We start from the raw sequence: 25,728 nt of genomic DNA on the forward strand, positions 1-25,728 counted from the left end.
GTTTGGAGCCTGTCCTGGAACTAGCTCTGTAGACCAGGCTGGTCTCGAACTCACAGAGATCCGCCCTTAAAGGCGTGCGCCACCATTGCCCGGCTTCAGTTGAAATTTTTTATACTTAATTTATTTTTGTTTTATGTGTGTGTTTTGCCCGTATATAGGTATGTGTACAACCTGTGTGCAGTACTTGCAGAGGTCAGAAGAGGGCATCAGATTCCCTGGAACTGGAGTTACAGGCCACTATGTAGGTGCTGAGAAATGAACCTGTGCAAGAGCAGCCAGTACTCTTTTTTTTTTTTTTTTTTTTTTTTGGTTTTTTGAGACAGGGTTTCTCTGTAGCTTTGGAGCCTGTCCTGGAACTAGCTCTTGTAGACCAGGCTGTTCTCAAACTCACAGAGATCCATCTGCCTCTGCCTTCTGAGTGCTGGAATTAAAGGTGTGCACCACCACCACCTGGCTGAGCAGCCAGTACTCTTACCCCCTGAGCCATCTTTCCAGCACAATTGAAAAAAAATGTATGAATGTTTTTCTGGCATTTATGTATGTGCACCACATGCTTGCAGTGCTCAACAAGGCTAGAAGAGGGTGTAGGATCCCCTGGAACTGGAGCTACTCAAGGTTGTGAGCCACCACGTGGGTGCAGGGAATGCAACCCAGCAAGAGCAACAAGTGTTATTATCCACTGAACCAACTCTCAAGAGTTTCTTTTTTTTTTTTTATTGAGCTATACATTTTTTCCCATTTCCCTCCCTTCCTCCCCTCTCCCTTTCTNATCCTTATTTAATATGATCATTATTCTGTATTATAATGTCTCATTCACATTACAATTAAACAGTATGGCTATGATAATTTGTGAGATTGCTATAAGAATTTTATATTTATTTAATGAATGTTCCTGTCTTCATGTAAACAACTGTCAGCCATTGTCCATTGTTCTATTTCTCCTAAAATCAGGAACAGAGAACTATCTCTCCTGTCAAATATGTATACCTTGCTTTATTGAATGATAAAATATGTGACCTTATACACTTTTTTTTTGGTTTTTCGAGACAGGGTTTGTCTGTAGCTTTGGTGCCTGTTCCGGAACTAGCTCTTGTAGACCAGGCTGGCCTCGAACTCCCAGAGATTCGCCTGCCTCTGCCTCCCAAGTGCTGGGATTAAAGGTGTGTGCCACCACTGCCTGGCGAGATATTTTTTTTTCTCCTATGTTGGTACATGTATGCATCTCTGAGGGTCTTCTTTGTTGTCTAGGGTCTAAAGTTTGTAAAAGTTTAGTTTTTACTAATTTATTGTTAAACTTTTAGAGATAGAGTCTCACTATGTAGCCTAGAGCTCTAATCTTCCATTTTCCATTTTTCAAGTACTAGGGTCATAGGCATGTACCGTTACCTACAGTTAAAATTTGTATTTTTCCAAAGCTACAGAAAAATCCTGTATCATACAACCAAAAAAAAATTACACTTTTTGAAGTGAAAGTTAATAAATTAATACTTTGTTTCCTAGTGTACATTGTATATAGAGTCTAACACTAACATAAAATAGGTTCGTTTTTATATAAATTCTTTTTAAAGCAGTTACTCTTCAATCTTGTTTTATATTTATTAAGTGAATAGTTGAGATTTTGTTGGGATGATTCCCTGGGTGTGTCAGTCTGGGAGGAGCCTGTCTGTCTTGGTTTTCTCCCAAAAGGTGTAGATCCCATTTCCCACATCTCTTTTCTGCCTTGCTTCCTTTTCACCTTTTTATTTACCTTGTGATTTGGTTTTATCACTCAGGAACATTTTTAAAAAATATCATCCACGTTCGAGGAAGTATTTGCTGAGGTCATTTTGTGTAATTGCTATCCTCCATCTCCAGACATCTCTATTGTCCTGATGCATTCGTATTTGTTATGCCCCTTGACTTTCTTTCCTGATTTCTTCCCCATCAATATATTTATTTCCTCAGTGTTCAGTCTTGGAATCTCAGTTCTTCTTATACTCTCTAACCCCCTCTTTTGAGATAGTCTTACTCTTGACTGGCCTAGAGTTTGTTACATAGACAAGACTAAACTTGGCCTGGGTCTGCGACAACTTTGCTTCTGTCACCTGAGGGCTGCCACTGTGCTGGAGTTCACATGCCTGTCCTCCCTCCATCCCTTCCTGTGTGTAGGTATGTGTGTTTGTGCAGATGTGTTTGTGATTGTGTGTGTTCAAGTACATATGGAGGTCAGCTTTTGGTATTGTTTTTTCAGGATGCCACCCCCGCCTCTTTTTTTTTTTTGGCTGCAAATCTCAGGGATCTTTCCATCCCTTCCTTTCCCTGCTTCCCTGGTTTGATTGATTACGAGTGTGTACCATTACATTGCCTTTTCATAATGGGTTCTGGGGGTAAACTCAGGTCCTCATGATTATGTGACACTTTACTACTCGAGCTGTTTCCTCAACCTCACATTAACTTTTTTTTTATGTGTATGGGTGTTTTGCCTGCACCACATATGTGCAGCACTTGCAGAGGCCAGAAATGGATCCCTTGGAACTGGAGTTAGAGATGGTTGTGAGCCTCCATGTGGGTGCTGGTAATCAAAACTCACGTTCTTTAGAACAGTCAGTGCTCTTTAGTGCTGGGCCATGTTTCCATCCCCTGCCTCACATTTTCTTTATTAAAAATTTAAATTTGCATAGCATAAGCAGTAGATGTTATCAAAACATTGTATGGTTTTTTTAATAAAACTTTAGAATCTAAAGTTTAGATTTTAAATAGTAAAACAGAGCTGCCTTTTAGATGAAACTTAATTTTCCTCAAGATCTGTTCTGTAGTTTCTACCATCTCTGTTATAACCAGGGCATACATTTTTTATATTTGCTTATCATTATACTTGTGAGTGTGTGTTCATCTGTATGTTCTTAAAGCCAGAGCTGATGTTGGATATGTTCCTCTATTGTTCTTTATGCAATTTTCCATTAGGTTCCTGTTGAACCTGAAGCTCACTATTTAGGCTAGATCTGGCCATCCAGTCCCTGGATCTGTGTCCTTTCTAATGCTGAGGTACAGGTTATGCCACTGTGCCCAGCCTTTTATGCAGGTGCTAGGGAATCAAGATTTCAGTCCTTATGCTTAAGCAGCAAGCATCCTTCACGTGGAACAATCTCTTCAGTTGCTCATTATTGTAGCTTTAGTACCTAGTATATTGCACCAAGTGAATTCTCAGTTAATATTTAAATAACCAGCTTTTCAGGAACACATACTTTGAATTTCATAGTAATCTCGTTTTCTGTTATAATTATTTCTAACTCTTTGAGTCAGTTTTCTTTATTTTAGCCATTGCCTGTATTCCTTTATCAGTTTCCTAACTGGTCTCCTTCTGTTTCAGCTGTCCTCAATCTATGGTTTGTGAATCATTTCGAGTCAAATGAGCCTTTCACATGAGTTGCCTAAGACCATCAGAAAACACAGATATTTTCATTATAGTTCATAACAGTAGCTAAATGACAGATACGAAGTAGCAACACAACAAAAATAATTTTTTAGTTGGGGGTAGCCATAACATGAGGAGAGCTGTATTAAAGGGTTTCAGTGTTAGGAAGATTGTGAAAATTGTTCTATTTGTTTTTTTTCCCTGTCTAGTCTGCACTGTTTATTATAACTACAATTTCTCAAAAATTGATGTCATTCATTCAGCAAGTATTTTCTGAGTACTTACTGCTAATAATGCCTATCATAGGTAGTAACAGTAGCATAAATGATACCTCTGCTTGTCTTAAGGAGTTAATAATCTAGGGGAGAAAGAAATGTAGTGAGTGTAATGTATAAATGCCAAATGCCATTTGTACAGACTCAGAATGTGGCTAAGTATTAGGTGGAGGAGCACAGCTCTGCAAGTGGAGGTCAGGGAAAGAACATGTACACTTACAACTTTCGTGGAGTTGTTTAGTAGATAGGGACTGGTGTGTCTCACTCTAGGAATAGCCTGTGTGTATTCACAGTCTTTTACACTCTAGGAATAGCCTGTGTGTATTCACAGTCTTTTACACTCTGTTTATACCACTCAGTGCCAACTCAGAAACCTGCCCCATTGTTGGCTCTTTTTTTTTTTTTTTTTTTTTTTTTTTTTTTTTTTTTTTTTTTTTTTTTTTTTTTTTTTTTTTTTTTTTTTTTTTTCCCGGGACAGGGTTTCTCCGTAGCTTTTTTGGTTCCTGTCCTGGAACTAGCTCTTCTAGACCAGGCTGGCCTCGAACTCACAGAGATCCTCCTGCCTCTGCCTCCCGAGTGCTGGAATTAAACGTGTGCGCCACCACCGCCCAGCTTATCTTTTCTCTTTTTTCTTGTAGCTACATTTTCTGTGTGTTACGTGGTTTCTCTTTCTCCCCTTCAGAGATGAATTCTGAACCTTGCCAGTTTTTTTTGTTGTTGTTGTTTATACAATCCTCTCCATACCTTTATAGAAATGCTAATGCTTAAAACCTTTCCCCAGGCTCCATGTTTGCTGTTTCCATTATGATGATTTCAAAGTCTACTGTGGTTTAGTTATTTAGGGTTATGTGTTTCTTTTGGTAGACTCTGAGATCCATTTTAACTCATTTCTCTAATAGTTACTGCTGAGATATTATGCAAAAAGTAGGTGTATGGTAACTTGAATGCACGGATTTGCACATTCTGTGCTGTCACACTTGAACAGCTCATCTGTGCTGACGTTCTTATATTGCAGACTTGTGGACAGTTGTGAAGTTTGCTGCTACATTTAGGAATGCTCTCCTGGAGTGACTTAGCCTAGGCTTCTGATGAATATGTTGTTTAAAGGGGCACACCTCTGAGCTTCATAAACAGTGCTCATTCTCTACTCACATTCTAAAGGCTTTTACCTTGATACCTCAATACTAATTTACCCAGGATTCATTTTATGTTTCTATGAAGTATGGGAACAGTAGTACTTTTTGTTTTGTCCTTACTGACTGATATTATCTTATCTTGTCACTGTTTTCATGTAAGTTTCATGTTTTGAGTCTGTTTTAGGCCTTTCCTTAGGTGCCATTGAATCTTTTTTTCCCCTCGCCAATACCACCACATTGTCTAAATTACTTTAGCTTTGTATTGGTTTTTAATATTTGGAGAACCAAGTCCAAGCCTTTAATATATATTTGTAGAGTCAATTTTTCTAATTTCTTTTTTTTCTGCTTCTGCTTCTTTTCTTTGTCTCTCTTCCTCCCCTTTTCTCCCTCTCTTCTTCCCCATACCTCTTCTCCACATTCTCCTTTGCCTCTTTTCGGTCTTCCCGGTTTACCTTTTTTATATTATAGTAAATCTTTACACACACACACACACACACACACACACACACTTACTCTAAATGTATGAATACCTTCCTTTTTTTTTAATGTTTTTTAATATAAAGCCTCATATATGGGCTGGCCTGGAAATTGCTACCTATCAGACTAGCCTTGAACACCTGATTCTCTGTTTCTAGGATTACAGGAGTATACCACCATGTCCAGCTGTCATGTCTCTACCCCCAACCACAAATCTTCCTTGATAGAACTCGGGGTCCATTCACTGAGCTGTACCCCACCTTTAGAACCAAAGCTTGATTTGATGATCATTAAATCACTAATCTATGCAGGAAGATATATTTTTACAGTGTTTCAGTTCTTTATTTCATGAGTTCAGTATCTTTTCAGGTATTTAGAGTTTTCATAATTTCTCTCATGCTTCATGAAAATGCATCTTTTCATTGTGCTTTTCTGTGTAAATTGTTTTTAAACTCTTGTTTATGTGACTTTTTTATTTGAAAAACTTTATTTTGGAATAATTATAAACAAAAAGCTACGCCAGGTGATGGTTTTTAATCCTAGCACTCAGGAGGCAGATGCAGGCAGGAGAATATCTTGAGTTCGAGGCCAACCTGGATTTACAAAGCAAGTTTCAGGACAGTCAGCTACACAGACAAACCCTGTCTCAAAAAACTAAAAACCAAATTAAGAAAAAAAAAACAAAAATGAAACACAGAAAGTTGCAAAATTATTTTGAGTCCATCATGTATCTGTCCCCTGCACACTTACATAATTATAGCAAAACCAAGAAGTTGACCGTGGGTATAGCACTAGTTGGTGGATTTTACATAACTTACTCTTGAATTTGTGGGTTTTTTTTTTGTTTTTGTTTTTGAGAAAGATTTCTCTATGTAGCCCTTTCTGTACTGGAGCTCACTTGGTAGACCAGGCTAGTCTTAGATTCAGAAGTCTGTCTGCCTCTGCCTCCCAAATGCCAGGATTAAAGACGTGCACCACCTTCACCCAGCGAATTTTTGTTTTTAATTCATGTGTATGGGTGTTTTTTGCCTGTGTGTATGTAGTATGTGCATCACTTTTGTGCTTAGGGCTTGCAGAGACCAGAAGAGGACATTAGATTGCCTGGAGCTGGAGTTAAAAACAATTGTTAACTGCTATGTGGGTGCCAGGAGTTGAACTTGAGTCCTGTAGAAGAGGAGCTAATGTATTAACTCCTGAACCATGGTTCTGAGTCCCTTATTCTTAAATTTTTGCTCAATATTGTTTGCAATATTTGTGTAGTTCTGTATGCTTGAATCCTATAAAGCATTGGTTCTCAACCTTCCTAATGCTGTGACCCCCTTAATACAGTTCCTCATGTTGTTGTGAACCCCCAACCAATCTATTTTCATTGCTATTTTTTAAACTGTAGTTTTGCTACTGTTATGAATTGTAATGTAGATATCTGTGGTTTTTGATGATCTTAGGTGACCCCTAAAGGGATCATGACCTACAGGTTGAGAACCACTGCTGTAGAGTTTTAATTATTGACAGTTGCAGTGAGGAGGGGGGTTGCCTCTTGTTTCCTCACTTCTCCCCCCTTGTTTCCTTAAAGCTGCTCATCTACTGTCTTTTTCTAGTGTTTTTTTTTTATCATTTTGAGATTGTTGAATAAGGAAGCCATATAATGTATATAATCCTTTACTTTGTGCATAGTGACTGTTAAATTACTGCATGGATCAGTATTCTTTTAATATCAGTTTTTACCCATTAAAAATCATTTGGATTGGTTTCAATTTGGGGATATTTTCTGTAAATGTTAAGTTTTCTATTTTTCTTAGAAAATATCCGATAGTGTGATTACTGACTCTGGGTTAAATACTTGTTTTTTCATTTTAATAAGAAAGTGCTTGAATTATGTTACTATGGCTATACAACCAGTAATGTCTCTGACAGATTAGCCTCTTCACATCCATGCCTACATTTATTGTCACTGCCATTTTACTCTTGTCATGTGTATGGTGTCGAGTGATTGAGGTTCAGTGTGTGCTCTTAGAGATAATACTGCTGAATCTCATGCACTCACCTTTCGCTTCTGCATTCTACAAACTTCTCTTCATTTGTCACTTCATGATTGTATTTTTTAGTTTATTTATTTATATCCCAACCACGGCCTCCCCTTTCCTCCTTCCTCTCCACTCCCCCCACATCCACCCCTCCTCCATATTCCCTCAAAAAGGGGCCAGCCTCTCGGGCATCAACAGAGAACTGATATATCAGAATGCCAGAAAGACCAAACACCTTCCCCTGTGTTCAGACTGGGCAAGGCAATCCAAAATTAGGAATTGGTTCCCAAGAGCCAGCCAAACCACCAGGGACAGCCCCTGCTCCCACTGTTAGAGTCCCACAAATAGACCAAGCTACACAACTGTCACATGTATGCAGAGTCTAGGCTGGTCCCATGCAGGCTCCCTGGAAGCATAAGTTTTTTGTTGTGTCTTGTTCCACAGCCGTTCACTCCCAAAGAAGCACACAGAGACAGAGGCCTACGTTAATTATAAACAGATTGGCCTATTAGCTCAGTCTTCTTATTACCTAGCTCTTGTAACTTAGCCCATAATTCTTGTCTATGTTTAACTAAGTGGCTTAGTGCCTTTCATCAGTGAGACATTCTCCTCTTATTTCCTCTGTGCCTGACTGAGATTGCATCTCTGCCTTTCCTCTTCCCAGAATTCTCCTAGTCTTGTTGCTCTGCCTATACTTTCTGCCTGGCTCCTGGCCGATCAGCGTTTTATTAAACCAATATGAGTGACAAATCTTTACAGTGCACAAAAGCATTATCCCACAGCACTCTCTGGATGTTGGTTCACATGAACCAGGCTAGCTGTTTGTATGGCTTTTCCTGCGATATCCCTGACCTTCCTGGTCCTACGATTTCTCTCTCCTCCTCAACAAGACTCCATCAGCTCTGCCCAGTGTTTGGCCATGGGTCTCTGTATCTGCCTCCATCAGTCACTGGATGAAGGCACTCTGATGACAACCAGGGTAGTCAGCAATCTGATCATGGGGATGGCCACTTCAAGCTATGCATGCACTGCTGCTAGGAGTCTTAGCTGAGGCCATCCTTGTTTACTCATAGAAGTTTCTTTTGCATCAGCCTTCTACCTGACTTGTAACCCCCCCCCCACCATTCAGTATGATTGTATTATTATAGTGTCCTTTTGCAAGTTTTTTCAGATAGGTATATTGTACCGATTTTTTTTTTCTGACTTGACTACTGCTTTAAACATTGTAGAGGTTTGTCTGGTTTAGAATTTTCATATAAGCATGTACTCTGTGGGGTTTTGTGCTTGATATCCTTCAGTTAACCCCAATGCTAATCTACATTATTATTCTAACAAAGCAATAGTTGATTGAGTCCATAGTTGTGTTTTTGTTGTATGAATAGACCACAGTTTACTCATCCTATGGTTGATAGACACTTGGTGTTGATTGCCTTACACTAGACATGTGTGTTTTTTTCTTTTGAGCACATACAAACAAGTGGACCCTGGACCCATGTGTAAGTGCATGCGTGTGTGCGTGCGTTTGTATGTGTGTGTGTGTGTGTGATATTTAGATCATGTGCTTTCTTTTGCTTGGCTTTCTAAGGAATATTTTTCTGATATTTTACTTAGAACATCCTCTTCTCTGCATTTTACACCTCACACAAACGAGTTTCACTGTATAGCCTGACTGGCCTAAAACTCACAAGAGATCCACTTGCTTCTGTCTCCTTTATGTTACTCTTCACTTGATCACATGGATCATATATGCACAAAGGTTTAACACGTGCTAAACAGTGTTCTGAGTTTACTTACACATATGCTCATACAGACAGCTATCAAATTTTGCTTGGCTAATATGTACTTATTTCACCTATTCTTGACAATCACATTCCTAATATTTAAACTTTGGGTTTGCATATTGAAGGTGAGATTTTATTGTACCCTGGCTTATATTGTTGCTATGAGAAATACCTATTTTCAGATGCTCTTGTTTTTAAGGTAGCATGTTGGTTTTGAGATTTTGTTTTCTTTTTGAAATGTTTTTAACTGAAATAGAATTACATTACTTTTCCCTATTTTTCTTCCTCCAGCTACCCTCTAGGACCTCTCCCATGTTCCCACTTCACATATCCTTCTTTTTGTTACATACACACATATGTATTTATATGTATGCACAAGCATATATAAGTATGACCTGCCGAGTATGTTGAAAGTTTATTTTCTTGATTTATTATCCCTTTTATTTTGAATTTATTGTCTTTTGCTTCTTGAATTTGTCAGTTGCTGTCTTATAATACTTGTGCAGTTACGTGGACTGTTCAGTCTTCTGTGAATCATAAGATAGACTTGCTCTTTCTGTGTGTATTTTAGTTTCCCTTTGTTATGCTCTGGATTTGTCTGTTACTACTTCACTCTTTTTACCTTCTCTGGCTTCTGTAGGGCACAGATTGATATCTGGGTACCCTCTTTGGGTAGTGTGTGCGGGGCTAGGATAGAAGTCCACATTAATCTCAGGAGATTTTTTTTTTTTGGATAGGTACATATTCTATCCCTTTTGTCCAATGTGAGCACTGAAACTGAATCCTGGTTTTGTCAGTGGTAGCAGATAACTTCAGAGATCAGATACATAGAAAGCTATAGTGTTTAATTCTCTGAGTTCTTGTTTTTATCCTAGATTTTTTATCAGCATCATTTATGATACTTTACTTTTTTATTTTTTTTAGATTTATTTATTATGTATACAGTGTTCAGCCTCCATGTATGCCCTCAGGCCAGAAGAGGGCACCAGATCTCATTACAGATGGTTGTGAGCCACCATGTGGTTGCTGGGAATCAAACTCAGGACCTCCGGAAGAGCAGTCAGTGCTCTTAACCTCTGAGCCATCTCTCCAGCCCCCTTATTTTTTATCAATATATTTGTTGCCTTGGAGAATTTTTTACAACTTATTTTGATCATACCCCCATTTCCCAATTTAAACATTTATTTTGGTTATTTTTTCTATTTTGTGTGTTTTGTTGGGGAGAGTTAGTGCAAATTATATAGCTTTCTCCTAGTGGAAATAGAATAAGTAAATTTGTTTTCAGTAATTTTGGAAAATTTTCAGTAGTTTTCATTAGATGACTAAATTACTCTGAATTAAGAGGCTATTACAAATTGTTGGATAAGAACTTTTCTTTTATATTTATTATAGTACATGCATATCTTTAGTTTGTATCTAATAATTTTCTTGCTTTAGGGATACGGACATTTCCATCATGGCTCATTCAAAGACAAGGACCAACGATGGGAAAATTACTTACCCTCCTGGTGTCAAAGAAATCTCAGATAAAATCTCTAAAGAGGAGATGGTGAGGCGCTTAAAGGTGAGTGAACATGTATAGTTCAGACAGTGGGGCAGTGGGGCTTTCTTTTGGGGATCTTCATGTAGGGCCATGTAACTTGCTTTGCAAGGGGAAAACTATTTTAAAGACTTCAAATGGTACAGAAAGAGTTTGTGGGAATAGGTCAGGTACAGAACAGTGGGGACCCCACTGCTACTGGGAGAGTGATTGACACATTCCATGGTATTTTTATACTGTCCATTATCAAGTTATCTGCTCTTTCTTCCTATTTGATGCACACTGTCATCCCCGCCCGTGCCCCAACTCTTCAGGTATAGGAAAGAACTATTTGTAAAGGTATTTATAGGAGTCCTTGGCTATAGATTTACTTCCTGGTGCATTATTTTTAGAGTAGTCAGAGCTTGACTGTTAGTGTCTATCTCTGCTTCTGGCACACAACAGACCAAGACGGGTTGTTACCTTGCATGAGGCATTCCTCTAACAAGGGTTTCTTTAGATTATATTTGAATAATTCTTCACCTTTTTTTTTTTTTAAAAAAATGGCCCCTGTGACTATTAAAATATTTAAAGTAGCATTAACAGACAAAGTACATGTGAACCTGGTTGACCATTTGCTCAAGATTATTCTTACACTTGAGCACTTTTTTCCTTTTGTGTGTGTGTTATTTAGACTTTTGTCTGCTATAGTATTATAATACTCACTTTTTTCAACTAATGGAAAACATAAAATTATACTTACCATTTCTTTCAACTGGTACAAAACATAAAATTACACTTATTAGTGATTTATATGTAATATTTCAACATGTACATTCTGTAATGTTTACTGATCTGTTATTTTTTTTGTCAGTGTTGGAAAACTTTGCATCACTGAAGGGTCAGAAGCCTTACAGAACAGTAGTATATTAGGTTGCTGTGTGGTGTATGTGTATGTACGTGATGTTAATACTATTATAAGCTACACTTGAGGTCTGGATATTGTTTACCTTTCCTTAAGCTATTAGAGTACAGCTGTCAGAGGCTTATTACGTGAAAGAGAAGGTACTTTGTCGCAGATAAGGTACCCATCCACCTGACAAGTTCAGTCTGATTAGGAACTGTGTCTGTCTCATTCAGTAGAGCCAAGCTCAACTCTTTTTATGTAGGATGTGTTTACTTTTCTATATATATTTATCTTTTCTTGACTTGTTGAGTTTTTGTGAAACCAGTGCATTTATTTTCTCAGATTTATCCCAGAAATGTTTGTGGAAAAAATGCTTTGAAGGCATACACATACAAGCTGGCTAACAGTAACTTTTATGCATACTATTTTCTCAGATATATTTAAAATTAGAGGTCTCATGTGAGTTATAACTGAGGGCCTCTTTTTCTCCTCTTAAGGCCATTCTTCTTTTTTTTTTTTTTCCCTGAAGCTGAGGACCGAACCCAGGGCGCTCTACCACTGAGCTAAATCCCCAACCCCTGTTGTCTTTTTTATTTTTTTTTTAAGGCCATTCTTGCTGTGTAGCTCAGGCTGGCCTAGAACTCAAGATGGCCTTGAATTTATAATCTTGCCTAAGATTCCTGAATGCTGGGATTAGTGATTGTTGTTAATGGGATTTGTAACACTATTTGAGTATACAGTAGGGAAAATCCCTTTTATCTGGGCTTGGAACAAATTTGATGGTTTCATTGTCTTCATGTTCAGTGTTGTATTATGTGTTTTTACTGTCAGCTGCTTACAGCATCAGCAAGCTGGCTAGTACACAGTTCCATCATTTTTTGTACTTACAACTGCTATGACTTTTAGCATTCTCCTCCTCTGAGAAATAGAAAATAGATTTAATTTTGGATGATGATACTTTTTGCTATTTACAAATACATATAATAAGCTTTATGAATTATAATTTGTTAACATAGGTTTTGTTCTTACATAATTTCTGAATTCTCCTATAACATTTTATTCAAAATGCACTTTGTTTTCCATTCTTATATGGAGAGATTCTAAGGAAAAATAATTAACTCTGTACCTAACTCTTTATCCCCTCTTTTGACTTTTTCTAGGCCCAAAGATGTTGAGAGCTCATGTCTTGAGAATAGTGCATTTTGTCTATTTTGGTTTTGTTGGATTTGGCATCAGGCATGGCAGAGCAGAGAGGTTGCTAGCAGCGTTGTCCCCGTGGCTGTTCCATGTGTTCAGTGTGAATAAAAGTATTTCTTACTTTGGAACTTTGGGCCTCCAGCAAGTGGAGAAACCACAGGCTTTGATGCTCTGTGGGCCCTGTTCAACATTAAAAATGTGTAGCACCACCTAGTGGATGCTGTATGGTTATCTTTTGTCAGCATGAGAGTGAAATGTCATGTTTTTTTCAGGTTCTACAGTTTTCTTTATTCTCATTTGAAGAAGTAATACATCTTGTTGAGTTTTATTTGAAGTATGATAGGACAGCTTTAATCATTTCTACAAAATACTAAAATTAGAAAAAATGTTACAGAATTTAAACTATAAATTCTCACTTAATTTGCTTTCAATTTCCCTTCTATAAAAATACATATGAAGACAGATCTGTTTCTTGCAACTTATTTCTTTGTAACATATACATGGGTTATCTTGTTGAACCAATGAGATGTCCATATTGTATTTGTTTTACTGTGACCTAGAAATATTTTTTGTATACTGTACTTAGTCACTTCATGGTAAGTAAAGGATGCATTTTTCTTAGGAATACATCTTTGACATCCTTTAAAAAGAGTGTTTTTTAAAAAAAAATTTTAAATTATGTGTGTCTCTAAGCTGGGTATGAGCACACATACAAATGTAGTGCCCACATTGTCCAGAAGAGGGTTTTGTATCCTTAGGCTCTGGAGTTACAGGTGATTGGGAGCTACCTGATGTGGTGCTGGCAACTGAATATGGGACCTCTGAAGGAACAGTACATGCTCAGATTGTTAAACCCCAGACATTCTTTCTTGAATCTGCATTTTATAGTCTTTTGGGTAGACTGAAATAGAAAAATCACATCTCAAGTAGTTTAATGGCTAATAATACATTGTTGCTATGGCAAAATACTGAACAACAGCAATTTTAGGAAAAGAACTTTGTTTGGGCTCACAGTTTGAGGGTACAGTCTGTTATGGCAAGGGAAGGCCTGATAACAGGAAGGTGAGGCAGTTGGTCACAGTGCATCCATAGTAATGAAGCTGAGAGATGAATATGGCTCTTCAATACTTTTCATCCAGTCTGGGACCCACATTCAGTAGTGGGTCATATGTCTTCAGCTAACCCTTTCTGGAAACAGTCTGATTGACACTGCCAGAGGTGTATCTTTGTGTAATTCCAAATCCAGCCAAGTTGATGTTAAGATTAACCAGAACAGATAGAAACTGAAATTTTCGTCCCGGGATTCTCATGGACTAGAACTATTAGGAAAAGAAGAAAGGGCTGTGATTTTAAGTGCCATAGAGCTCTTCCTACACTGTGCAAGTGAAACAAGTCTCCACAGCTACAGACCTTGAATAATAGCCACTGCAGAGGGGGAATTTTAAACTTAAAGCCTGGTTTACAGAGATGTGGACAAATGACAAATACTTACTTTAAACTAGTGATTCTCAAACTGTGGGTTGTGACCCCTTTGTGGGTCAAATGATCCTTTTATGGGTTGCCTAAGATTCTTGGAAAACACAGATATTTACATTATGATTCATAACAGTTGAAAAATTACAGTTACGAAGTAGCAATAAAATAAATTTCTGGTTGGTGTCCACAACATGAGGAACTGTATTAAAGGGTCACAGCATTAGATAGGTAAGAACTGTTGCTTTAAAATTAAGCATTTAATGAGTCTTTTTGAGATGGAGTTTTGCTTTGTAGCTCAAACTAAACTTGAAATCGTGATTCTTCTGCCTTATCTTTCTGAGTCTTGAGATTACAGGCATGTGCTATCATGCTTGGTTAAAAATATTTTAGTTATATTTTAAAAATTGTTTACCCTTTTCTTGTAGAAGGATCTCGTTTTATAATTTTCTGATGAAAGTGTATTTTGAGTGAACATTTTTGTAAGTGCTATGATTTTTTTCCAACATGACTGTTTACAGGAAACATCGGACTATTTGATGATTTTTTTTTTTTTTGTGTATAGATGGTTGTAAAAACTTTCATGGACATGGATCAGGACTCTGAAGAGGAAAAGGAACTTTACCTGAACCTAGCTTTACATCTTGCTTCTGACTTTTTCCTCAAGCACCCTGATAAAGATGTTCGTTTACTGGTAGCATGCTGCCTTGCTGATATTTTCAGGATTTATGCTCCCGAGGCTCCTTACACATCTCCTGATAAACTAAAGGCAAGTACTGATGGGGCGCACTTTTTTCTATTAAATTGAATGAAATTAAGTAATTTCTTTTTGAACATTTATAATGAAGACCATGTGCATTGTTTAAAAGATATTACCTAACTAGAAACCTGAATGAGAACTGTACAAAAGATAACAAGTGACTATGTGACAAATATTGTAGTAAATGATTTTAGAAGCTATTGGTCAGAAAATGACTTTCCTTATAAGATTATCATCCATTGTAAGAAAAAGTAGCAGACAGTTTGCTTCACTTTACTTTTCACCTGCATTGCATGATATGTAAGTGGTTTAGAGAATGATATATTCGTTTTGTGTAAGTCAAGGCTCTTCCTCACCAGATGTTTAGTTGACATTCTCTCAACAAGAAGTATATTCTCTCAACAAGAAGTGAATAAGGTGTGCAGCTTATTCACCTTTTGTGTGGGCTTCTCAGCCAGTGTGGACAGTAGCTTCGCTCCAGGCTTAGGCATGATGAGAAGGTGTTACAAAAGATCTGTTCTTTTTATCAGGGCAGTTATGAGAAGACTATCCGATAGATGAGATAAAGGTCTGTGTCGACTGTCTGAAACATTAAAAAGTCTATCTGCCTGATATCTCTAGAATCAATCTTTTGGTCTCATTTTACATACCCCTTTTTCTGTTTTGGGGATAGAACTGAAGAGTCACTGTGTTTTTAAGGAAGCTTTCTAAGTATTTATGGGATAGTTTTTATTATAATTATCTTCAAGGCCATATTTTTGTCTACATTAGTGCCACATTGGTTAGTATTGAATAAGAGAAAATTGTCAGCCTCCATTTTTACCATTCAGTCTCAGTTTGTTACTCTTATGAGTAAACCCTGATTGGATATTTGGCTTGCTATGAATGAATTGACAATTGTTTCCAGCTTTTGATAGGTCTAGTATGCTAAGTACTCTTTCAGACAATAAAGATTGTTTGAAAAGCTCATTCATATTTCTACTATGAAAGCAGCCATTTTCAAAGGACGAATGTTTTAGAAAGTGTTTTTCTTGAAATATTACTCAGTCAGTTCCATATATGTAGTATTTTTGCTTTTTGGCTCAGTGGTTAAGAGCTCTGACCTTTGACTGCTCTGCTAGAGGTCCTGAGTTCAATTCCCAGCAACCACATTTGTGGCTCACAGCCATCTGTAACCATCTGTAATGAGATCTGGTGCCCTCTTCTGGCCTACAGGTTGCATTCATGCAGAATACTGTATTCATAATAAACAAATATTTTTGCCTTTTAAAAGAGGAAACAGTTTTCTTATTGATTGGTAGCAAAGTTCCTTTGGGGAATTAGTTTTTACTATTAGTTTTTTTTTTAAATTAAGTTTTCCCACAGTTTTCAAAGACTGAAACGCAGGAAAATTTAACTGAAAGTGATTTTTTGTCTGTCTTTAAAGACCCAGGTATGTACCCGGAAAAATATTTAATAAAAAAAAGTCTAAAATAAAGAATAGGTAGAGATTGAGAAATTATTCAGGAAAGAAAATGACTCTAATGTAATGATGGTTAAGAAGCTAGATAAACTGAATTCCATTTCTCTTTCTTAAGTGTCCAAGCTTCTGTGTGTGATGTGTTTTATTGCTACTTTGTAATTTTGTTTTGGGAGTTTGTTTTCTAAATTGTTTTCTTGCTACATAATGGTTGGTTGTTTCATGTGTTGTGCTTTTTCAAGAGAGTCCTCAGCTCTCAGTTACTGCAACACCTTTATTTTAATAATATGAATTTTCTTTGGCTCACTTTTTAAGCCTATTTGTTTAATTTGCTGTATGTTGAACATTTTCTTTCTGTACACTAACATGTGGTCTAGGTAATGATTTCCTGTGAAGAATAATAGGTGTATCAAGATTTTTATACATTGTATTCCTTTGTAAGATCTTTATGTAAAGTTATACTGTAAAAAGTTCTGCTTTTCTCTTTGTGTTGTTTACAATTTATCCTTAGATATTTACAAGGTTGGTGATTATAGGTAGTCCTCCCAGTGTAATGTGTATTTCCATTTAGCATTCATAATCTAAGCAAAATTTTGTTTTTTTTAAAGGATATATTTATGTTTATTACAAGGCAATTAAAGGGACTAGAAGATACAAAGAGCCCTCAATTCAATAGGTATTTTTATTTACTTGAGGTAAGCAATGTATTATAACTTTAGATGATATTTAAATTTTATTTATTTTCTTGTATATTTTTAGCAACTAAAATATTTGCCTTTTTTCTTTTTTACTTCTTTCTTTTAGAACATTGCGTGGGTTAAGTCATATAATATATGCTTTGAGTTAGAAGATAGCAATGAAATCTTTACTCAACTATACAGAACCTTATTCTCGGTTATAAAGTAAGTTTATTTTCAAATGAGTAATACTTCTTAATTGTAAAGATTTTTGGTTTACAGTGAATCCTCATATGCTGTTGTGAAATAAATATTGGCTTAAGGTTATAAATTAATTTACATTTATTCTATATATAGTTTTAAATGGATAGAACTTATTGTTATGTATTTATTGGTTAGAAGAGCAAATGAGACTGATTTTTGGTGTTATTACTTGTTTACATATTATATTGATTTTGTTGTTGTTGTTGTGGCAGTCTGTGTAGTCCTAGCTGTCCTGGAACTCTATATAGATTAGGCTGGCCTCGAACTCACAGAGATCAGCTTGCTTCTGCCTCCCAAATGCTAGAATTAAAGGTGTACACCACCACTCCTGTGTTGAAATATGAGCGGCGGGGCTGCGTCCCCAACACCCCGGCCGCTTGGCTAGCTTATGCCCGAAATAACACACAAACTGTATTCATTTTAGAACTGCTTGGCCCATGAACTCTAGCCCTTACAGGCTAATTCTCGCACCTGGACTAGCCCATTTCTAATGATGTGTGTAAGCACCCCAAGGTGCGCTTACCGGGAAGAGTCTAGCCTCCGTCCATCATGGTGTCTCTGCTCCAGAGCAGAGCTGTCGAGTCTACCCAGGAGAGCTGAGCATGGCGTCTCTTCGGGAGCAGAGCAGAGTCTGACCTCACTTCCTCTTCTGCCCAGAATTCTATTGTTTCCTCCTCCCATCTATCTTTTAACCTATCAGGGCCAAGGAGTTCCTTTATTGCTTAACCAATGAAATCAACAGATTGATATATGACACTCCCACATCACTCTTGGCTTTTATATATGTGGTTGTTTGAAATAAAATTTAAAAGATTTTAAAATACTTTGTCTAAATTTAAGATGAACCTGAGATTGCTTTTCATTTAACTACTTTGGTTTTGAAATAGCTAAAATTAGGGGCACGTAATTTAGTATAGTTTTTTTCTCCCTTGTTTTGATTTTTTTGAAACAGGTTTCTCTGTGTAATCTTGGCTGTCCTGAAACTCTCTCTGTAGACCAGGTTGACCTCAAACTCAGAGATCCACCTGCCTCTGTCTCCCAGGTAAAGGTGTGTACCACCACCACCGGGCTTAGTAATATAGTTTTAAAAATAAATTTTTGTTACTGTAAGAACAAAGAGAAGGAAGTTTGACAGTAATATAGTTTTAATCTTACCATTTTTATAAAGTATGTTTACTAGTATCATATCTATCTCAGATACATTTGAAATAACTGTTTTGAATTTCAGCAATGGCCACAATCAGAAAGTTCATATGCATATGGTGGACCTCATGAGCTCTATCATTTGTGAAGGTGATACAGTATCTCAGGAGCTCTTAGATACAGTTTTAGTAAATCTGGTACCTGCCCATAAGGTATGTGAAATGTGCCTAAACTCTATTATGTTAATATTCAGATATTGTGCTTATGTTGTAAATAGAATCTATCCTGCTTTAATATTTTGTAGACTCTTAATAATTAAGATACTTATTATTTAAAGTATAACAAACTAATTAAATTTTGTAGTCACCAATTACATGAAGAAATAATGGACTTAGTTTGTATAAAATATTTATGGTCAATGAGTTTTGTGTAGGGTGTATTTTACACACTTACCGGGGTCAAAAGTTTGGGACTGATGGCATATGTGCTGATATCCTGGCTCTTCCCACTCTGCCCCTACCCTAAACTTTCCAGTTCATAGGACTCTTATTCCTATATAACCCTGCCATTTTGGCCATGTGCTCTTTTTGTTCTCTTTCATCTTTATCACCCCTCTTGTTCCCTCCTCCCTTGATCTGGTCCAGTCTGCTGACCACGTGCAGTCTATTACTTTCTTTCCCTGCTCTGGATTCTTGAGATGCCTCTGGCTGTACTCACCCTCACACCTACAATAGAAACCTTCCCCTCAAACATACCTTGGAGAGGTCATACCCTCACTTTTCTGGTGCCAAAACCCTCACTGTATACAGCAGTGAATTACTAGCTGCTTAGGTAGGTACTGTTTGTTATATGACTTTATGTGTTTGCACATGGAGCCTGGCGGGATTAGTTAGGCTAATGTAGAGACAGAGAACTTAAAGACCAGTGCTTTTTTTTTCTTTGCCCTGAGTGTTGTCAACCAAGATATGTGCATTTCCCCTGTGTTTATATGTGTGCTTTGCCTTTGAAAGTCTATGATTCTGGTAAGCAGTTGGAGTGGCAGTTGTATGATTGAGAAGGGGTTGGATTTCGAGAGAGGAAACAGAAATTACCAATATAAGCAAACATTAATTTTTTTTCCTCTTTAAATTTAAGGGCTTTCTAGCATTATAGTGTCTTGGTCTACAGTTACATAACATTGGCACAAATAATCCTTCATTGGAATTGAACTCTTAATCTAAAATTTTAAAACATTATAAATCTATTAATTGTGAAAGTAAGCAGGCTCAACAGCAAGTTAACATTAGACCTCAATAATTCAGATGATGTATTTAAGTGGAAAATCAGAGGTATTGATGTAGGCTCTGATTGCCTCCATCTATTCTGTTGCTATGCAGGTGTCTGGTTTAGCTCTTCCTAATTCTGTTCAGCTCAGCTATATACCTGTCACTGATAAAGAACCATGAGAAGGAAGGCAGGAGGTAGAGAGAGAATAGACTTCACTGAAGCATATTGTACTCCCCCCTCCCCCCGACACATTGCACCCCTTCCTGAGGCTCATAGCGCCTGCTTTGCCTTTAGTGCCCACATGATTAGGATTCCTGTTATCTTCTTTGAAGGAACTGTAAATTCTGGGTAGTAGTCCATCCGACCTGTTTCTTTGAGGCAACCCACCAGGGTGTTTGGCCTGTTGTCTCAAGCTTGTAGCCCTCTATCAGGTAGGAGAACCAGTATCATGAACTCTACTGTAGGACATCTGAGGGAGGCTTTCAAGAGTTGATGAAACAGGCTCCCCATGGTGACTGCTTTCTGGAACCATGCCAATACCTGGGAGAAAGGGCTTTCCCAGACACAGATTAAGTGTCACTGTTTTTTTCATTTAGCTGCTACCAGGAAATCCCAGGCCTCTGTCTCTCCAGGTTGTTGTCATGGAAAAAGTCCATTTGTCAGGGAAAACAAACAGGCACTTTCTGGGCTAGAGGGTGCAGTTCAGGGATAGCTCAGTTTGCCTAGCATGTGTGAGATCCTAAGTGTAATTCCTAGTACCATATTAATTAACAGTGTACACAAACAGACACTTCCCGAGTTGTATGTTTTCCTTGGCCACTGCACAGAGACACTTGTAGAAACAAGAATGCTGGGACCTGACCTCTCATCTGTGAGAGCAGCTGGAGTCTTCTCTTTAGCTCCTTACAAGTTTAGTCTACTTAACTTAGATGGAACAATTTTGGAGGGTAATTTCCGTTTTCAGTCATTTGTATAATTGTAGTTTTTGATAGCTTAGTGAATGCTATAATACTGAATAACACATTCTAACAAAGCTGAAAACAAATCTTAAGCAGATTAAAGATACAATATATTTTCAGTTACTGGAAGGCATCCAAATAAGAGTTAAAGTCATTGTAGTGACTCACTAATGAAAGCCTGGTGACCTGGAGTGTGATCCTTGGGGTCTGCAGGAGAGAGTCATTGCCAGAAGTTGTTCTTTGACCATTGTGTGCTTGCTGTGGCGTGTGTATGTACATACACATCATTCACTCTCTAAATAAAGTAGAATAAAAATATGAAGAAAATATGAAGAAAAATAAGAAGAAAAATATGAGTTAAAAACTTGTAGTAGTTGGGAATATGAAAAGAAAATCAGGAGAAAAGCTTATTAGGAGTGAAATATAATCACTGGTCTAGTTGAATGTGGACTGAAGTGTATTCTTAAAATTTTAAGAATTTTAAGAGGAAAGAGACTGACAATAATATAAATGACTTGAGTTTCCCACATAACATAGGTTGTCACATTGAGCTGAAGATTAAACCAATTGGTTGATGATAATAAGAAAAACAGCTAAAATAAAGCCATGGAAAGGGCTGATTTATAAAATTGTAAGAAAGGGGCTAGAGAGATGGCTCAGTGGTTAAGAGCATTGCCTGCTCTTCCAAAGGTCCTGAGTTCGATTCCCAGCAACCACATGGTGGCTCACAACCATCTGTAATGGGCTCTGGTGCCCTCTTCTGGCCTGCAGGGATACACACAGACAGAACATTGTATACATAACAAACAAACAAACAAATAAATAGATAATTAAAAATAAAATCGTAAGAAAGACTTGATAGGCAATGACAAGTAAAAAAGGTCATTTTATATTAATATTAGTGACAGGCCATAGCTCAGTTAGTAAATTGATTGTGGACCCAAGTTTGATCCCCCAAACCCAAATAAAGCCTTGTGTAGTTTTGTGAACTTAGAATCTTGGTGCTGTGGAGTTGTTGCCAGATGAATCAGCTAGCCTAGCCTACTGAAGAAAGAAAAAAGAGGAAGTAGAAGAGGAGAAGAAAAGAGATCATTGGTGCCCAAGGAGTGACATCCAAGGCTGTCCTTTGGCTTCATCATACATGTGCATACTTATGTGTATATATTCCCTCCTGTCTAGAACATGAGTGTGCGTACCTCCACACAAATATTATACATAGTAGGCTTCTGAAACAGGATCTCTGTCTTCCAGACTGACTTCAAACTCATTTTGTAGCTGACTATAACCTTGAAATTTTGATTTTCCTGTCTCAACCTCTTGAGTGCTCTTAGGTTTACTGGTGTGTGTCACCAAACTTAGTTATGGTTTTGGATAGACACACTCTACCAGTTGATCTTTAAATTTTATTAAAAATTTATTTAGTTTGAGTTTATGTCCATTGCTGTTTTGCAGTGGATGTCAGGGCCCCTGGAATTGGAGTTAACAGACAGTTGTGAGCTGCCAAGTGGGTGCTAGGAATTGAACTGGGGTCTTCTGGAAGAGCAGTCAGTGCTCTTAACCACTGAGTCATCTCTCCAGGCCCCTGATCTTTATCTTGAGTCCCATGTAGTCTTTAATGGATAAATACAGGGTTTATCTGGTAAAATATATAAGCAAAAATTAATGAATTTGAAGAAAATGAACATTCACTATTTATTGGGTCATCTTAAGGTGCTTCCTAGTGATTATTAATCAGACAAAGGGTTTGTAAAAATTCTGAGTCTTTGTAACACAATACTACAAGCCTGATGTCAAGCATTATTAATTTGATGAATTATAAAGATAACTGCCTAGTGTAAGAAGTCATAAAACATTATCAGGATAAAATATATAAGATAAACAAAAGCAGTTGAGTAGAAATAAATGAAATAGGAAATAGTGACATTGCTTGAAAACTGCACATTCATAGTTTGAAAAATGTATTAAGTAGACAAATAGCAAATTGAATCAGAGAAAGGGTGATAATATTAATATAGAGTTAAAATGAGCAAGCAATATGAAGACCATTAAAGGACAGTTACATGAATAATAATCTCTGTGAATATATTTGAAATTAGAATAAACTGATTCTAAGTTGCCCAGTGCCATAAGCAATAAAAAATTAGTTGACTCTTGAAACTCTACTTAGAATTTAAGTTAGCAGCAGCAGCATGTTTAAACAATAAACCTAAGCTGACCACAGGGAGACCATTGACTATTCATGGAGCAAGCAGTCTAATAATATAGTCAGCAGAGTTAGTTCCAGAGTGTAGGAGAGGGAGAGATAGTGCACAACTGTTAGCACAGGATGTGGGGAGAGAGCGAGTCACAGACATAGGCACTGTTCTTCTGGGGAAACTAGTTAGAGCTAACCCACAAGAACAGATGCTTCCAGAGTGGCATAAAGTAATATTGATAATGACCTAATTGACTTTATTTTAGATACAAAAGACAGACTAACATTACAAAATGGTAATGATAGAGTAATTATTAGTATTAATAATTATTAATACTTATGACTTCCAATACTTATGACTAGGAACAAAAATCAATGTAACTTGCCATAAAAACTTTTAATCAGTTTGAAGTAAAAAGCAGCTTTAAGACACTGAAATATTCTCTATGGAATTAGCAATGTGAAGCATGCTGCTGCTATTTCAAATAACAACAGATATGTTGTTTTTAATCAGGATCTCTTAGGGGCTGTAAGTTAATATAGAAAATGAGACAAAAAAATAAAAATATTAGAAAGATGAAAAGCCCTGAAATTATTTGTAAATGATACTGTCCAGAGAAGTACAACATAGTATGTAGAAAAATCAGAAAAAGAGATATAAATCCATTAGTATAACAGTTTTTCTTTGTAACTTTGAGATACGATATACTTAGCAGTTTGACACATGACCTTAGAGTTTATGCATTACCTTTGTATCAAACCTTTGTAGATGGCTGACAAAGCACAATAGAAGTATTAATATGTTGAGAGATTTGCTGTTTGTAGACTATGAGACAGTGTCATGGTGACTTCAAGTTTCTGCATATGAATCTATAATAAAATAGAGCAGCTAATTTGACAAATGGAATCCAAAATTTACACAAAGGGGCAAATGACCAGTAATAGTGAAGTAATTTTGAAGAAGAGTTAAGACTTTTTCATGTCTCTCATCTATAATTAGGCAATAATGACAAAAGAGTATCTGGAAGTAATGGAAAGTTTAAAAATGAATGCATAGTTATTTTAGAAGCTTAGAATGTGCTAGAAGTCATTGGGAGATATCGGACTAAGTTGTGTTAAGGTAACTGACTACCCATATGAAAAATAAAATTATTTCAAACTATATAAAAATATTACAGCTAAAGATATCACTTTAAAATTAAGCATACATATCAAACTGCATAAAAGGTGTGTGTATGTGTTTGTGTGTGCGTGTGCCAGAAGAGGACGTCTGCTTCTCTGGTGCTGGAATTACAGGGCTGTGAGCGGACTGACGTGGGTGTTAGGAGCTTGGGTTTTCTGAAAGATTAGAAACTGCTTTTACCCCTGAGCCATCGCTCCAATTTTTTTTTTTTTTTTTATGTTTTTGTTTTTTGGGACTAGCATGTAGCAGTCTTTATTTGTATTCACCTGAACCAGTTTGAATTGGGGATGATATTTAGAATGACTAAATCTTTTATCTAGTAAACATTCATTGACTATATGGTTAATATGTTATCAATAAAATCTGAAAAGAATATAGTTATTTTTGATTGAAAAGGGATTTTGTAATTCAGTAGCCCAGATTGTTCTAATTAAAATGAGTTCACTTTCTATTTTTTTTTTATGGATAGCTCTCTCATTACATTTATCTAAGAGGCTCTTAAATATACAAATAATATTTTGCTTTTCATAGATGAGGTACAGGGCTGGGGTTATAATTCAGTGGGAGAGTTCAGTAAGCCCAGCATCTACAACAAGATTCCACCACTGCAGACATACAAGCATAGTTAGCTTGGTAAAATATATATTTTATATATATATAACTGATGTTGTTTGTGTTTTTCAGAATTTAAACAAGCAAGCATATGACTTGGCAAAAGCTTTGCTGAAGAGGACTGCTCAAGCTATAGAACCATATATTACCAATGTAAGTCTCGCAATTGATTTTAGAAGGATTAAGTCAAAATTTTAAAGACTGTTGGAAGCAAATCTCAGCAAGTAGGCCACACTTGTCAAGTTGCTATTGCTATTTATTTAACCAATGACAGTTTCATTTTCTTTCTCTCTTAAATGTTACATTTGCTTATTATTTTTGGGAATGCTAGCTCTCTTTGTGCCTTTATTTGCTGCTTTCAAGTTTGTAGAGATAATAGCTTCTTTTTTGGTTAGCAAAATATAGTTTCTAATGTTAGCAATAGAGTTAAAGGTAATTAGATAAAACATATAGTACTTTCTACTATTCAGACAAATTGCTTACAGCTTTTTGGAGATTAAATTAATTTGTGCAAGAAGATGATATGAACCAATATCGGGACCTAGAAATTGAAGATAAGAATGACTGCCATAGCAATTTGGTGGAAGTTGCTAACATATTGTAGTCCCTGAGGGAGATTTATATAATTGTGCCTTTTCTGAGGAAGAGGGAGATTGGCATTGAAATAAACCCTTTTAAATATCACCCTAGCTTTGGTCACTTATGGGTGACCCTCTTATATTTATTTTAGAAGAAATAATTCTTAGCCATATCATTTATATTGTTTTATTTTCTCTTCACAGCTCTTTGAGTTGTGTCACTGTGGGTGGCACCATCCCTATCATACTGTATGTGAATGGTGACTGGTTCTTAGAGCACAAGTCTAGGGTACAGTGTTAATGCTAGCCCTGGGCTTGTTAATAGCTCTTTCTCCTTGCCTTCTGCTCTCACCCACCTCAGAAGCTAGAAGGATGTAAATCTGTCTGCTTGAGAAAAGTGAGACAGTCTTTTATTTATATGTAGTTCATTCTTTTGAAGTTTTTTGGAAG

The 25,728-nt window shown here is 36.8% G+C and overlaps 1 protein-coding gene across 5 annotated transcripts in view; it reads left to right on the top strand.

Moving 5' to 3' along the window:
• Pds5b (PDS5 cohesin associated factor B) overlaps window positions 1-25,728 on the top strand; it is a 152,368-nt gene that overhangs the window by 40,041 nt on the left and 86,599 nt on the right. For all 5 annotated transcript variants that reach the window (XM_050161882.1, XM_050161886.1, XM_050161884.1 and 2 more), the window contains exons 2-7: window positions 10,525-10,651; window positions 14,749-14,952; window positions 17,011-17,097; window positions 17,207-17,304; window positions 18,572-18,698; window positions 24,773-24,853. In XM_050161882.1, coding sequence (XP_050017839.1) covers window positions 10,544-10,651; window positions 14,749-14,952; window positions 17,011-17,097; window positions 17,207-17,304; window positions 18,572-18,698; window positions 24,773-24,853 — 705 coding nt within the window. In that variant the 5' untranslated portion in view covers window positions 10,525-10,543. The remainder of the gene's footprint in view (window positions 1-10,524; window positions 10,652-14,748; window positions 14,953-17,010; window positions 17,098-17,206; window positions 17,305-18,571; window positions 18,699-24,772; window positions 24,854-25,728) is intronic.

This window comes from Alexandromys fortis, unplaced genomic scaffold (assembly GCF_014885135.2).
Source record: "Alexandromys fortis isolate MF-2015 unplaced genomic scaffold, M_Fortis_MF-2015_v1.1 scaffold_118, whole genome shotgun sequence".
NCBI classification, from domain to species: Eukaryota; Metazoa; Chordata; class Mammalia; order Rodentia; family Cricetidae; genus Alexandromys; species Alexandromys fortis.